Source organism: Euprymna scolopes, chromosome 45, assembly GCF_053919585.1.
Source record: "Euprymna scolopes isolate OS-2025 chromosome 45, ASM5391958v1, whole genome shotgun sequence".
Taxonomy (NCBI): Eukaryota; Metazoa; Mollusca; class Cephalopoda; order Sepiida; family Sepiolidae; genus Euprymna; species Euprymna scolopes.
This window is the reverse complement of record NC_136526.1, coordinates 13,227,560-13,241,606: the sequence shown is the minus strand read 5'-3', so window position 1 is coordinate 13,241,606 and position 14,047 is coordinate 13,227,560. Positions and strand designations below refer to the sequence as shown.

The 14,047-nt window shown below is 33.6% G+C and overlaps 1 protein-coding gene across 2 annotated transcripts in view; it reads right to left on the bottom strand.

Moving 5' to 3' along the window:
- The window catches only part of LOC145269262 (uncharacterized), an 88,458-nt gene that overhangs the window by 31,586 nt on the left and 42,825 nt on the right, over window positions 1-14,047 (bottom strand). For both annotated transcript variants that reach the window (XM_080124887.1, XM_080124885.1), the window contains exons 3-5: window positions 11,039-11,227; window positions 5,670-5,777; window positions 3,433-3,644 (exon numbers count right to left, since the gene is read on the bottom strand). In XM_080124887.1, coding sequence (XP_079981013.1) covers window positions 3,433-3,644; window positions 5,670-5,777; window positions 11,039-11,227 — 509 coding nt within the window. The remainder of the gene's footprint in view (window positions 1-3,432; window positions 3,645-5,669; window positions 5,778-11,038; window positions 11,228-14,047) is intronic.

Sequence of the window (14,047 nt, the reverse complement as noted above, 5' to 3'; positions counted from 1 at the left end):
TGAAAATGGAAACATTGCTTAGAAGGAACTAGAACTGAGAAAAGGAAGCATTACTCTCATTATTTGTAACCCCGACAAACCCACAGCAATAAAATCTCACCCCTTCACTGTTGAGGTCCCTAGATGCCAGAAAGCTTTCTATTCTAATAGTTTCTTCCCTTGAACAGCTAGACTTTGGAATTCCCTTCCTACCACCTATATATAGATTTTACGTCTAGCTGAAACCACTGTCAATAATTTTCCCCACTCTTTATCTGTGCCTAATTCAAAGCGTAGATTCCATGAGCAAAGCTTCTTTCTTATAAGTGCACGACTGTAGAACTCTCTTCCGTTTGCCTGTTTCCCATCTGACTACAACTTAGATGTCTTCAAGTCCAACATAAACAAATTCCTGATGAACCACCTCCTTAAGTAAGGCACTTTATCAAATCTCTAATACTAACAATTACTATGATACTATTCCATTAATTACTGTACACGCAATAACCCTTATCCCCGAGTGGCTTACGGGCCTTGATAAGTGGTGACCTCGACCAAGCAACTACGAATGCTAACAGTTCATCCATGAAGTGAGATCTCAAGATGGGTAAAGACACCTGGGAGACCAACTAAAAACGTGATTATCATCAAAGCCAACGTTGAATCTACCTCCAGTCCACAGATTTACCTGATCCCAGAACTGACTGTGTATTCCTATTTTGGCCGCTGCGGACTGTTGTATATAATCTGCATTCATCTTGGACACTAGCTGACTATACCCATACTGAGTGAATTACCATCAAAGTAAAAAATTCCTGCTAATAACCTATAATTTTCTAACATCTCTCTTTAACACTAGCCCAGTTTCATAACACTAAACCAGCTGTTACAATGGGGGTACATGCATAGAGTGTATTATGGAGATTTAATTACGTGATACAACACAAAGATATGCAAAAACTTGTGGCACAGTGGTTAAGAGTATGAGAAAAAAATCAATTGTAAAAGAGATATTCTCCTGAAGGTTGAAGGTTCAAGTCTCAGTGTGGCCGACCAAAAAATACAATTACAAATTACTTAGGACCTCTATCCAGTTGTGGCTGATGGAACAAGAACATGTTAACCCCGTGAAGTAAATAAAAGGGTTCCGTTTGAAATTCTGTCTACATTTCTAAGTTTGACAGAAATATTCCCCGACTTTGACAAGATACATCTGAAATATTCCCCGACTTTGACAAGATACATCAACCAAAACGTTGTGAAAAATGACACTCAAGATGAGAACAGTAGTTCGAGGAACCCAAATAATACGAATAACAAATCCACCGTCAGCCGTGACTGGATAGAGGTCCTAAGTAATTCGCAATTGTATTTTTTCAGTCGCCTAAACCGAGGATTGAACCTTCAACCTTCAGGAGAATATCACTTTTACAATTGACTTTTTCCAAGTATTCTAACCACTGCGTCACGGGTACTTACGAACAAATTCCAGAGTTTGACAGAAACATTCTTGAGTTCGACAAGATACATCTGAAGGAGGTTGGAGGTTACATCGACCGAAACGTTGTAAAAATCGCACTCAAGATAAGAATAGTAGTCCGATGAAACCAAATAATACGAATAAGCAATCCTTATCTCAAAATTTCAGAAACAGAATGACCATTTATGATTCGAGTTGTCAGAGATTGGATCTGTCATATCCTTACTTTAAAATTAATGAGTTCAATTTACGATAAAAGAAGAGACACCATTTAAAATCGCTGTAAATCATTTCTTCGTTTGCATATTTTTAAAACTAAGCATTAATCAGAAGTGACTTTTCCAGGGCATTCATCGCCAGGCCCAAATATCAGCTGATGTGTTACTGTAAACAAATACAGATAGAATTTGATGAACGACATTATCATTATTATTTATTTATTTATATTTATATTAATTATTTATGAGCATTATCATTATTATTTATGTTATATCCTTACTTTAAATAAGAATACAGCAAGAAACACGGAGTCATGGGTGAAAGACAAAGGGGTTTATTTACAAGGGAATACATTGCCAGGGCCGCTGAGAACCGATAGAAATAAGAACCGATAGAAAATTGACTCTGATAATATATACGTGTTATATCCTTACTTTAAATAAGAATACAGCAAGAAACACGGGGTCATGGGTGAAAGACAAAGGGGTTTATTTACAAGGAAATACATTGCCAGGGCCGCTGAGAACCGATAGAAATAAGAACCGATAGAAAATTGACTCTGATAATATATACGTGTTATATCCTTACTTTAAATAAGAATACAGCAAGAAACACGGGGTTATGAGTGAAAGACAAAGGGGTTTATTTACAAGGGAATACATTGCCAGGGCCACTGAGAACCGATAGAAATAAGAACCGATAGAAAATTGACTCTGATAATATATACGTGTTATATCCTTACTTTAAATAAGAATACAGCAAGAAACACGGGGTTATGAGTGAAAGACAAAGGGGTTTATTTACAACGGAATACATGTGAAATAAGAGTTACTCGACATATGTTCTTATTCTCTTTCTGTCTTTTTTTCCTTCTGCCACAGTCACGTGAGAGGGTCAATATATCCATAGTTCATTTCATCTATGAAGGGATGTTAGATTATTCCATTACATCACATACGTACACATATTTTTTCTTTATTTTTTCTTTTTCTTCTCGCTCACACTTCCTAATTTGCATATGCGCATTTTTCAGCTAGCTGCTTTTTCTTTTTTTTTTTTTTTTTTACACAGTGATCATCACTTATCAAGGCCCAGAAGCCACTCAGGGATAAGGGTTATTGCAAGCACATTACATTAGTGTGGAGATTTGATGAAGTGTTTAATTAAGGGGGCGGTTGATTAGGAATTTGTTAACATTGGACTTGAAGACATCCAAGTTGTAGTCCAGAGGGAAGCAGGCAGACGGAACAGAGTTCCACAGGCTGCTGCTAATCTCTTCCCAAGCCAGCTATCCTTTGCTGCTGCTGATATTTTTCCACGCTCTCATATGCATTATGTAACAGTACCATCAGTCATGATCGATTCATTCATAACTGTCCAACAATGATCAGCGTAATATCGACTCTTATTATCTTTAGAAAAATCATGACTTCAAGAAGTCGCCTGGAACACAGCCGATGAATTTTTGCCACTGTTATATCCTTACTTTAAATAAAAATACAACAAGAAACATAGGTGAAAGACAAAGGGGTTTATTTACAAGGGAATACATGTGACATAAGAGTTACTCGACATCTTGTCTTATTCTCTTCCTGTCTTTTTTTCTTCTGCCTAAGTCACGTGAGAGGGTCAATATATCCATAGTTCATTTCATCTATGAAGGGTTGTTAGGTTATTCCATTGCATCAAGATCATAAACTGGACAAGTACCGAACATTCATTTAAAAAAAATAAAAAGTAATATTTTTACTCACCTGTTTTTCAAAATCGAAATTAAAAGCGGGAACACAGATTGGCTCATCGTCCTGATCATGGTAACCAGTGAAGTATGGATGCCTCAGCGCTTGTTCCACAGTCACCCGATCTGACGGATTTAAAACCAACATTTGACCTAACAAATCCACTGCCCTTCGACTTGCTTTCGGATACAGCCTCGATAATGGAATCGGATTCTTTTTGCCCATTTCTTCAAATGAAAATCAAATAAAGATGAGAAATTACTTTCCGTCGATTTGTTACATGCAAAACGGAAAGATGGAATTAATGGTTCATAATGGAATTGGTACAAAATGTTGTCTGTTACATACAAGGGTGCCTACGTTAATAGCGATTAAGTTAGCTAGTGTGAATTTTGGCAAGGGTCACAGTGAGTGCACGATAATTACCCCGACTTGCAAAACAGAATCATTCCGAAAGATGAGTTGTATCAGGGGAAGGGAAGCAGATAAAAGGCCATTGACAAAACAGAGCAATATAATGAATGACACGTTTTTCGAACCTGGAGAAACATAGATTTTCAAATCAATCTGCGAAGGGGACGTCGCTAAAAATATAGAAAAACTTTATAATCTAAGTCAAATGTTACCTTGATGACTGTCGGTGTGTGTCACTCATTTCAGTTAAGTTAGGAAATTAATTTAAGAAGGAAATACATTAGTCTCTCTCCCTCTCTCTCTCCCTCTCCAGAGTCGATTTTCTCCAAAATAAAACCTTGAAGAAAACGCAGCAAATGTTTCCTTGTATTACTTTCTACTAGCGATGGGACGACGCCATTATTTTTCCCCGATTCCAATACAATTACTGATTCTGTACTAAATTCCTGATTCTGATACCATTACCGATTCCGATTCTTTATAAATCTCTAAATATTTAACTATAAAATTGGTATTTTGTCCCAATTACTGTAAAAACACAGCTAAAATGTGTACATATTTTCTCAAGCGTAAAAACACACTTGTGAGGGGGGGGGAGAATCTATGAATTTCAATTTTACGGGAAGTTTACAATCAATAAACTCTTATTACGATCAGCAATTAAATTTTTTCTTGAACTAAAATCAAATTAGAAAAAGATAATTAAAGGAATTGTTTTGGCATCAGAAAATAGGCACAAAATTTTCCGATTCCAATACCCCAGAAAGTTATGATTTTTTTCAATTCACGATTCCGATTCATCGTGCCAACACTACTTTCTATATAAACAAAAAAAGCTTATTGTACAGCAACCTTTATCCTTGAGTCGCTCTTCGCCTTAAGTGGTGACAAAAATGGGATACAGTGTAACCCGGATATAAGAGACTTCTCCGGACCTTGCAGCTCTCTTATATCCAGGTTACACTGTACATTAATGCAGGCTCTAATTTGGGACCAGAGAAAATCTCTCTTATACCAGGTTTTCTTATATTCAGGTCTCTTATATCCGGGCTACACTGTACACTAACGCAGGCTCATAAAATCTCTCTTATATCAGGTTTTCTTATATTCCTCGCTCTTATATCCGGGTTACGCTGTACATTAACGCAGGCTCTAATTTCAGATCAGAGCAAATCTCTCTTATATCCGGGTTTCTTATATCCGGGTTACACTTAATTAAAAAATCATTGTGTAAAATTGACATAAGCATATTTAGTTTAACATTATTTTACACGCTGGCATGTGTTGGACGGTTTTAAGAAATTTACTTCCAAAGTAACCTATTCTGCTAGGTCCTTATTTATCCCTTTCCCTTTAAGTCTCACACGTTTTCCTTCGCTTTCCTCTATGAACCGACCCTGCTACCTCAACTGTTCTACATCTACTAACCCAAGAACTCACATCCATTCTTTCACTCATTGATACACATTTTTTTATCATTATTTTACAAGGGAGTCACTACTTAGCAAGGCCTGAAGGCTACTCGAGGATAAAGGTCAATGAATGATATAAGTTGAGTAAAATATGATTATTTAAGGAGACGATTCAACAAGAACTTGTTTACATTGGACTTGAAAGCTACAATATTGTAGTCTGCTGAGATGAGAAGCAGGCTAGCGGAACAGTGTTCCACAGGTGGCCAGTTCTAGGAAAGAAGCTTTGTAAGTTGAATCTGCGTTTAGATTAAGGCACAGATAAAGAGTGGGGGAAATTGTTAATAGCGGTTGTAGTTAATCGAGTGTTTTTTTTTGTGAAAGTCCGGCAAGGGGGAGACCATAGATTAGAGCTGAAAAACTTACGTTTGATGAATGTCTTGATAATGTCTGACTTGCAGGCGGAAAGAAATTTCTCAGAAGGCGAACCAAGAACATCAATTATTAATTGCGCTTGTTCGATGTAATATTTCCCTGAAATTTAAATATAAACGTGAAAAGTTGTTCACTTACGAAAAGAAGAGTGTGCAACGTACGGTTATGTTAAATAAAGTTTATTTGTTGACTTCCTCTTCCTCTTTAGTGAAAGTCTTGCTAGTGTTTAATTCCAATTTAATTTATACAAGCATTTCAGCCCAGCGTTGCCCGGGTGTTTGGAGGTGTATGTTAAGCAAAAAAAAAAAAAGCAGTAAATTTTTTTTTAACTTTGACCCCTATTATGACCCCTTAACATTTATTGCTTTGGGCTCAAATCAAGTTACTAAGTTAGATCCATGTCCAAGGAACCTATATCTAAAATTTCAAGTGTTTAGATCCAAAATTGGCGGAGGAGCTTGGTAGAGTTTGCAAAGGTCAAATCGTGGAACTTTGACCTCTTAACAGCAAAATTTCTGTCCGAAAACCGATTACAAAGATTTTCCCAAATCTCAGTACCCTGTATATCAAATTTCGAGTCTGTAGACTGGAAATTGACAGAGTTATTGCATAGGGAAATACACACAGACATGTTCACTTTTATAGATAGATAAATAAAACAGTATATGTATGTGTGCGTAAATATTTAACAGCTAAACTTTTAAATTACTGGTCACATAACACCGATACTAACAAGAAATAGTAATCATACACCAAGAATGGTTTTGTTTCAATGAATGAAAGCTATATAAATAAAATGGTAGATGTATGTATGTATGTATGCATGAACATATTTAACCAATAAACTCTTAAACTACTGATCACATAACACTGAAATTAACAGGAAACAGTAATCATACACCAAAGATGGTTTATAATGAGTAAAATCTTTGATTGGATGGGTGAATAACGTATACAGAAATATGTCGACATGTTGAAATGCACAATAATCGTTTCAACTTGCCGACACATTTCTATTACTTTTATGCATGCGCAAATTCATTTATAGCTTGAAGTGGTTAAATTCTAAACCTTTCTTATCTATCTATTGATAGCTCAAACAGTAGGGAACACAGCTGGAGCACTAAATATTTTGATTTCAATTCTAGCTGACAGTACCCAAGTCATTTTTTTTTTTAAATCTTTTGAAATCAGTATGATATATTAGGTACAATATAATATTCAATAGAAAATTGACTTTGTAATAATAAATAAGAAAACTACATGAATTTAATATATATTTAAGCATATTTTATAATCAGGCAAGGCTGATCGCTCCCCCACTAGTCTATACTCCTATAAATTTTGTTTTTTTGTGTATTGATATTCATATTAAAAACACTTTTTGGGTTTGTATTACTGTACACATAGATTCGAAAAAGTTGTCAAAAAACAAATATATAACAAATAAATGTTATCAAAGGCAAGATAAGTTACTTTTCTACCAAACTGGATATATTTTTTGTGTTTTTATTCAATGTAACATGTTTATTCAGCTCGAAAAGCATACAGTGTTTACCGATGTATTGGAACATTCAAGATGGCGTCTGATTCTTTCTTTAACACGGTAAGTTTGGGAAAAGGTGTTATAAATAAAAAACCGAATAAAATACTGTTAAAAACTCGCTCAATATATGTTACCATGAAATAGGTTGACATATATTTGGCGGGTTTTTAATAGTATTTTGTATAGTTTATGATTTATAACACCTTTTCCCAAACTTACGGTGTTAAAGAGGGTGTGAGACGCCATCTTGAATTTTCGAATACATCGGTAAACACTGCATGTTTTTCGAGCTGAATAAATATGTTACATTGAATAAAAACACAAAAAATATATCCAGTTTGGCAGAAAAGTAACTTATCTTGCCTTTGATAACATTTATTTGTTATATATTTGTTTTTTGACAACTTTTTTGAATCTATGTGTACAGCAATACAAACCCCATTTTTTTCTATTTATTTAAAAAGAAAATACAACTTTGTTATATATGGGTCGTGGAATTGTATTCACTAGCAAAAGATCTAGCTAATTTGCATATTCTTTAAAACATTCATTTTTAATTAATTCCCTATTAGTTTTCTCGGTTTTCTTATGGGATGATCATCTTTAGTTAACTATTACGTGTAATTATATTCATGCAGATATTCTACATGATTTATACTTGCATAATATTTGTGTAAAAAGCTTATAATAAACACAAAACTCTTTCTATATATATTTATGTATGTGTATACATTTTTGTTAAAAAAAATTTGCCTACCAAACTCCTGTCAGTTTTTGGTTTACACACATGAAATTTCATATTTCGGGTATTCGAACACATGCAAAACTTCATATTGAGCTTTTAGCCGGAGAAAATTTGTGCAAAAGTGTGAAAATTGAAAAAATGAAATTTGCCAGGTGAAAGTCTTAGGGAGTTGGATTTTCTCCACATTAAAAACTGACCTTGTGTCTAACTCTGCTCTCATGGGGAGGCAAGTAAATAGGAACTATCTGGATAGGGGCCCACCAGTGTGAAGAAATATATTAAAAAAAAGCCGAGTATGCAGGGTCCCCTTCCACAGGTGAAAAATTTACTTTCACCATGACTAATGTTTGTGCAAAAATTTTCTTTTTAAATCCAAGGTGTGGTTATTGAGAAAAGTGCGAACAAATGAATGATTTGGGGGTAATTTTGCCTCTATAATGGCCCGTAAGGGGGCAACCAGAGTGATCCTGGAAAATCCGTTCTGGCAAAATTAGCTTCCACCATGACTAATGTTTGACGAATGGGAGTAAATTACTAGATCCAATCCATCCTTTGTCAGGGGGATCAAAAATTAAATTCATACTATGTTGTATGAGGATTGAACCCAAAACTCAGTCATCACAACATTCACCTCTAACTACTCGCCCACCCTTTATGTATCCAATAACAATACAAAAATGGTTAATAATACAACATAAAATTTTGAAGTACCATTTTTTTTTTTTTACATGGTGTTCATCACTTATCAAGGCCCAGAAGTCACTTGGGGATAGGGGTTACTGCGTGTACAGTAATCAATGAGATAGCATTGTAGTAATCGTTAATATTGGAGATTTGATAAAGTGTCTTACTTAAGGGGGCGGTTCATCAGGAATTTGTTTACGTTGGACTTGAAGACATCCAGGTTGTAGTCAGGTGGGAAATAGGCAAACGAAAGAGAGTTCCACAGGTGTGCACTTCTAAGAAAGAAGCTTTGTTCATGGAATCTACGTTTTGATTTTGGCACAGATAAAGAGTGGGGAAAATTATTGACAGTGGTTTCAGCTAGACGGGTGTTTATCGTGAAAGATTGGTGAGGGGGAACCAGGGATTGGAGCTCAGACAAGCACTTGCCATGGAAGTAATGATAAAAGAAAGGCAGGCTTGCAACGTCTCTTCTGTGGGAGAGAGGTTGCAGGGAAGAGAAAAGGGCATCCCCCACTAAACCACGAAGTCTCTGTCAAGGCAGGATAGGCTGTTTTTAGCAGCTCCTGTCCATGTGTGGCAGCAGTACTCCATCCTTGGACGTACTTGGCTTTTATATAGATAGAGAATTGCGTCATCAGTGAGATATCTTCTGGAGCGGTAGAAGGATCCCACCATTTTCCCAGCAATCTTGGCAACAGATTTGATGTACGTGTTTCATTTCAGATCAGAAGTAAAGGTCAAACCCAAAAGCTTGTCAAAACATGGAGTCTCCCCAAGACGAGAGCCATCCATTTCAATTGATGCCAGATGGGGATCAGAGTGTTGATGATGTAAAGATAGGAGTTTGGTTTTAGATGCATTAAAAGTAACCAGCCACCTCTTCATCACTGTACCACGCACTCTAGATCAGAGGAGAGAGAATCAGAGAGAACTTTGTCATTTACGGCCTTTGATGTGTTGCCATAGATGGTCGTTTATCAGCATAGATGTTAACAAATGATTTAAGTATGTGTTTTGGGAGATCATTGATGCAGATCAGGAAGAGAGTTGGGCCCAGGATGGACCTCTGAGGGACTCCAGCATTAATACTCTGAGCCTCTGGTTTCTGCCCATCAACCACTACTCTTAGGAGCCTATCAGAGAGAAATGATTTAATTATTGAGAAAACATTTCCAGTTATACCGTAGCTGGAAATCTTGTGAAGTAGGCCCTTATGCCAAACCTTATCGAAGGCCTTTGATATGTCAAGAGCAATTGCCCTAGAAAGGAAGCCTTTGTCAAGAGATTCACAAATCCTATGAGATATAACCGTTAGCACATCTGCTGTAGATCTAGCAGAATGGAAACCATATTGCCTGTCACTAAGAAGGTTATTTCTGCTGAGGTGGTTGACTACTTCTCTATTTAATATGGATTCCAGCAGCTTACTCATGACACACAGGAGACTTATTTGTTTGTACTGAGATGGAGATGACTTATCACCCGAGTTCTTAAATACAGGGCATACTGATGAGGTTTTCCAGGGTGTTGGGAAGCACTTCTCCTTAAGGCAACACTTAAACAATTTTGTAAGTATGGGGACAAGTTCTGGTTGAAGCTTTTTCAACACTATAATTGGAATAGTTATAATTATACACATTTGCGGCACCTGTAGAAATTCCATGGAGGACTCATTCATATGGATTATATTGATGTATTCAGTAAATGTTCAATGTAAATGGAAACACTCTGTAGCTTTTTTGTTAAAACTGCAAAAGTATTTATCTAAGCTAGCATGAACGTCTGGCAAAGCCCAGTCGCAAAGTACGCTTAAATATGATATTTTAATTCTTGCAGATTTTGTATATATTATTATAGAGTTAATGTTCTATCAATTTTTATATGTTAGAAAGTTGGGATTTCAAAAATAAAAAAAATATATATCTGTATGACTTGGGTGCATTAGCTTGAATCGAAATCAAAATAAAAACTTATCAAAAAAATATATGTATATTGAAAAAAATATATGTGTATGTATATATATATATATATATATATATATATATATATATATAACTTGAGTTCCTTCAGCCGTAATCGAAACCGAAACCAAAACTTATAAAGAATTCTTGATAAATTATTTATAAAAAAAATAGATGACTTAAGTGCCATCAGCTATAATTGAAATCGAAACTGAAACTAAAACTTTCGCTTTCGATTTCTAACTAAACCTCATAACTAAAACTTATGAAGAATTCTTGGTAAAATCATTTATGACAAGAAATGGAAGTACATAACAATTAAACGACCTAGATGTAAGAAAATAACACACACGCTATTGTATTAATATATAGATTATTGGCTTAAAGATACAAAAAAGTTTAGACAAATTTTGAGGCCCACCAGGAAATAGATGTTTACGTCCAAGCATTTCGGCAAAAATACATCCAACCGACCAAATGTCTATGGCACTGCAATAGTCTAACAAGGAAAACATGATCTCAGGTGCTCGATACCATCGAGTGGCCACATAGAGCGTCAGGAAACAATCCTCATTGTCTGAATGTGATGAAGATATTCCTCGTGCCATACCTGAAAGGAAAGATCAAAAAAAAAAAATTTAATATCAAAAAAATATACATATCAAGTTGGAATGAAAATTCTGTCAATTTTTTGAAAGTTAAGAAAAATAAAAAATAAACACTATGATGGTCATTTTGAAAAATATAAATGCTATTTTGAAAAAAAATGGTTACTATTTTGAAAAATATGGCAATCATTTTAAAAATATGGTTGTCGTTTTGAAAAATATGGTCGCCATTTTGAAAAATATGGTCGCCATTTCTAAAATATATGGAAATAATTTTGAAAAATATGGTTGCCATTTTGAAAAAATATTGTTGCAATTTTGAAAAATATGGCAATCATTTTGAAAAACATGGTGGTCATTCTGAAAATATGGTCATCATTTTGAAAAAGATTGTTGTCATTTTAAAAGTTGGTGGACATTTTGAAAAAAAAAAAATGGCAATTATTTTGAAAATTTTGCCAATCATTTCGAAAAATATGTTCGCCATTTTGAAAAATATAGCAATCATCTTGAAAAATATAGTGACCATTTAAAAAATATGGAAATCATTTTTTTTTTTTTTTGCGTTTGCAATTTCCATTTTTTTTTTGCTCAACCAGCACCCTTACACACACCTCCACTTCCTTTTCTGCCTTCGTGTCTGCCTACTACAAAATTTTTTTTTTTGCTCAACACACACCACCAAACACTCTGGCAATGCTGGGCATTATCGAGTTTTAAAAATTTCCCTCATTTCTAGTGTTTGTCTTTTTCATATAAATAAAGCGAAACTAATCGAAGCAAACGCAACCACCTGGCATTCCAGCCAGTTAATATCTATTCTGTAATTAATCCTAAACCAATATAGGGGAAACCCTTTATACTGAGACAATTAATATTTATTTGGATACGGCCAGAGTGCTCCACATTATAAACAACCTTGTGTCTAATTTACTTTCGTGGGGAAGCAAATAAATACCATGACAGAAAGCGGAAAGCTTAGCTGGCCCTCGGCCAGGTTTAAAAGCAACTTTTATTTCTGCACCGACTCTTATGAAATTAAGTAAATTACCAACTCATTGAATTCACTATCCTTTTTGGCCTAATGGTTAGCGAGGAAAACTAATTACCCTACGTTTTCGAGTTTGATCCCATCTCTCTCTCTCTCTAGCCATTAATATGAACCATGGAAAAATAATTTCTAAATAGAAACAAAGAAATAAAAATGATAAAAAGAATCACTCTGGGCATTAGAAAAAGACATTTTACTGATTTTGATATTGATTCTCCAAAAAATTCTGATTTTTTCGATTCATGACTCCGATTAATTGTCCCAATAGTAATATTATATATATATATATATATATATATATATATATATATATATATACATATATATATACATATATATATATACATATATATATACATATATATATATACATATATACATATATATATATATACATATATATATATATATATAAGTAGATTTTTGGTACAGCAAAATGGAAGGAGAAATTTCAGAGGAAACATAATTTTAATTTAAATACCAAAAAAAAACAAGAAATGGGCAGATGAAATTATTAAAATTTCCTTAAGGCCTTATCGTCTGACCCTCTAAGAGGAAACGTCAGAATGATAAATTAAAAACTAAGAAACGAATGAGGGAAGAAGGGAATTTTGGTTTCAGTTATATATATATATATATATATATACATATATATATATATACATATATATATATATATACATATACATATATATGTATATATATATACATATATATATATATACATATATATATATATACATATTTGGGAAAACAATAATACATAAGCTTCAATGAAACTTGTTGAGCTTTATATTATCCCGCTAAGTCTCCTCTTATAGAAATGAACTTACCCTCTTCCTCTAACTCACTAAGCTATATATATATATATATATATATATATATAAGTGTTGGGCCTATTAATCGGGAATCGGAAAAATCAACAAATGTGAGGGTATCGGAATCGAAAAAATTGGTGCCTATTTTTCAATGCCAAAACGCTTCTTTTAATTGTATTTTTTTTTATGTGATTTTGTTTAAGCCAAAATCTTCCATTGCTGGTAATAACGATAAAATAATAAGTATTTCTTAATTTTAAAATACCATTGAAGCTAAATTTGATAGATCATCCTCCACAAGTGTATTTTTACATTTAGGAAAATACCTGCATTTTTAACATGTATTTTTTTTACATAAATCGGGAAAATAACAACTCTATAGTTAAATATTTAGAGATTTATAAAGAATCGGAATCTGGAATTCAGTACGGAATTGGTAATTGTATCGGAATTGAAAAAAATATTTGAACCACTAATATATATATATATATATATATATATATATATATATATATAAAATTTTAGTCATTCAATGAATTTCAAAATTTATGACGTGAAATATTTAAATTTCAAACGTTTTAAACATTCAAATGTTTAAATTTATATATATAAAGTTTGTTTATTTTTCAGTTAAGTATCATTATTAATATTATATTTTTTCAGTAAAGTATCATCATTAGTATTATAATATTTATAACACATTTTATTAATATGTCTAGATTTGGTTTTGCAAATTAGTTCCACAGATTATTATAGTTCTAAATTTTCAGTTTAATATTGTAATTTAAAAGATATTATCAATACATATAAAATTAGCAAGAATAGGACTGTATATATTAGATAAGATTATTTTGAGTTGACTTGATTTAATTTAATTTAAGCAGGAATTTCTATTTGACATGCGTTATTTTTTATTTGCTTTCTTTTTCTTTCCTGCATATGTCTAGGCTTAC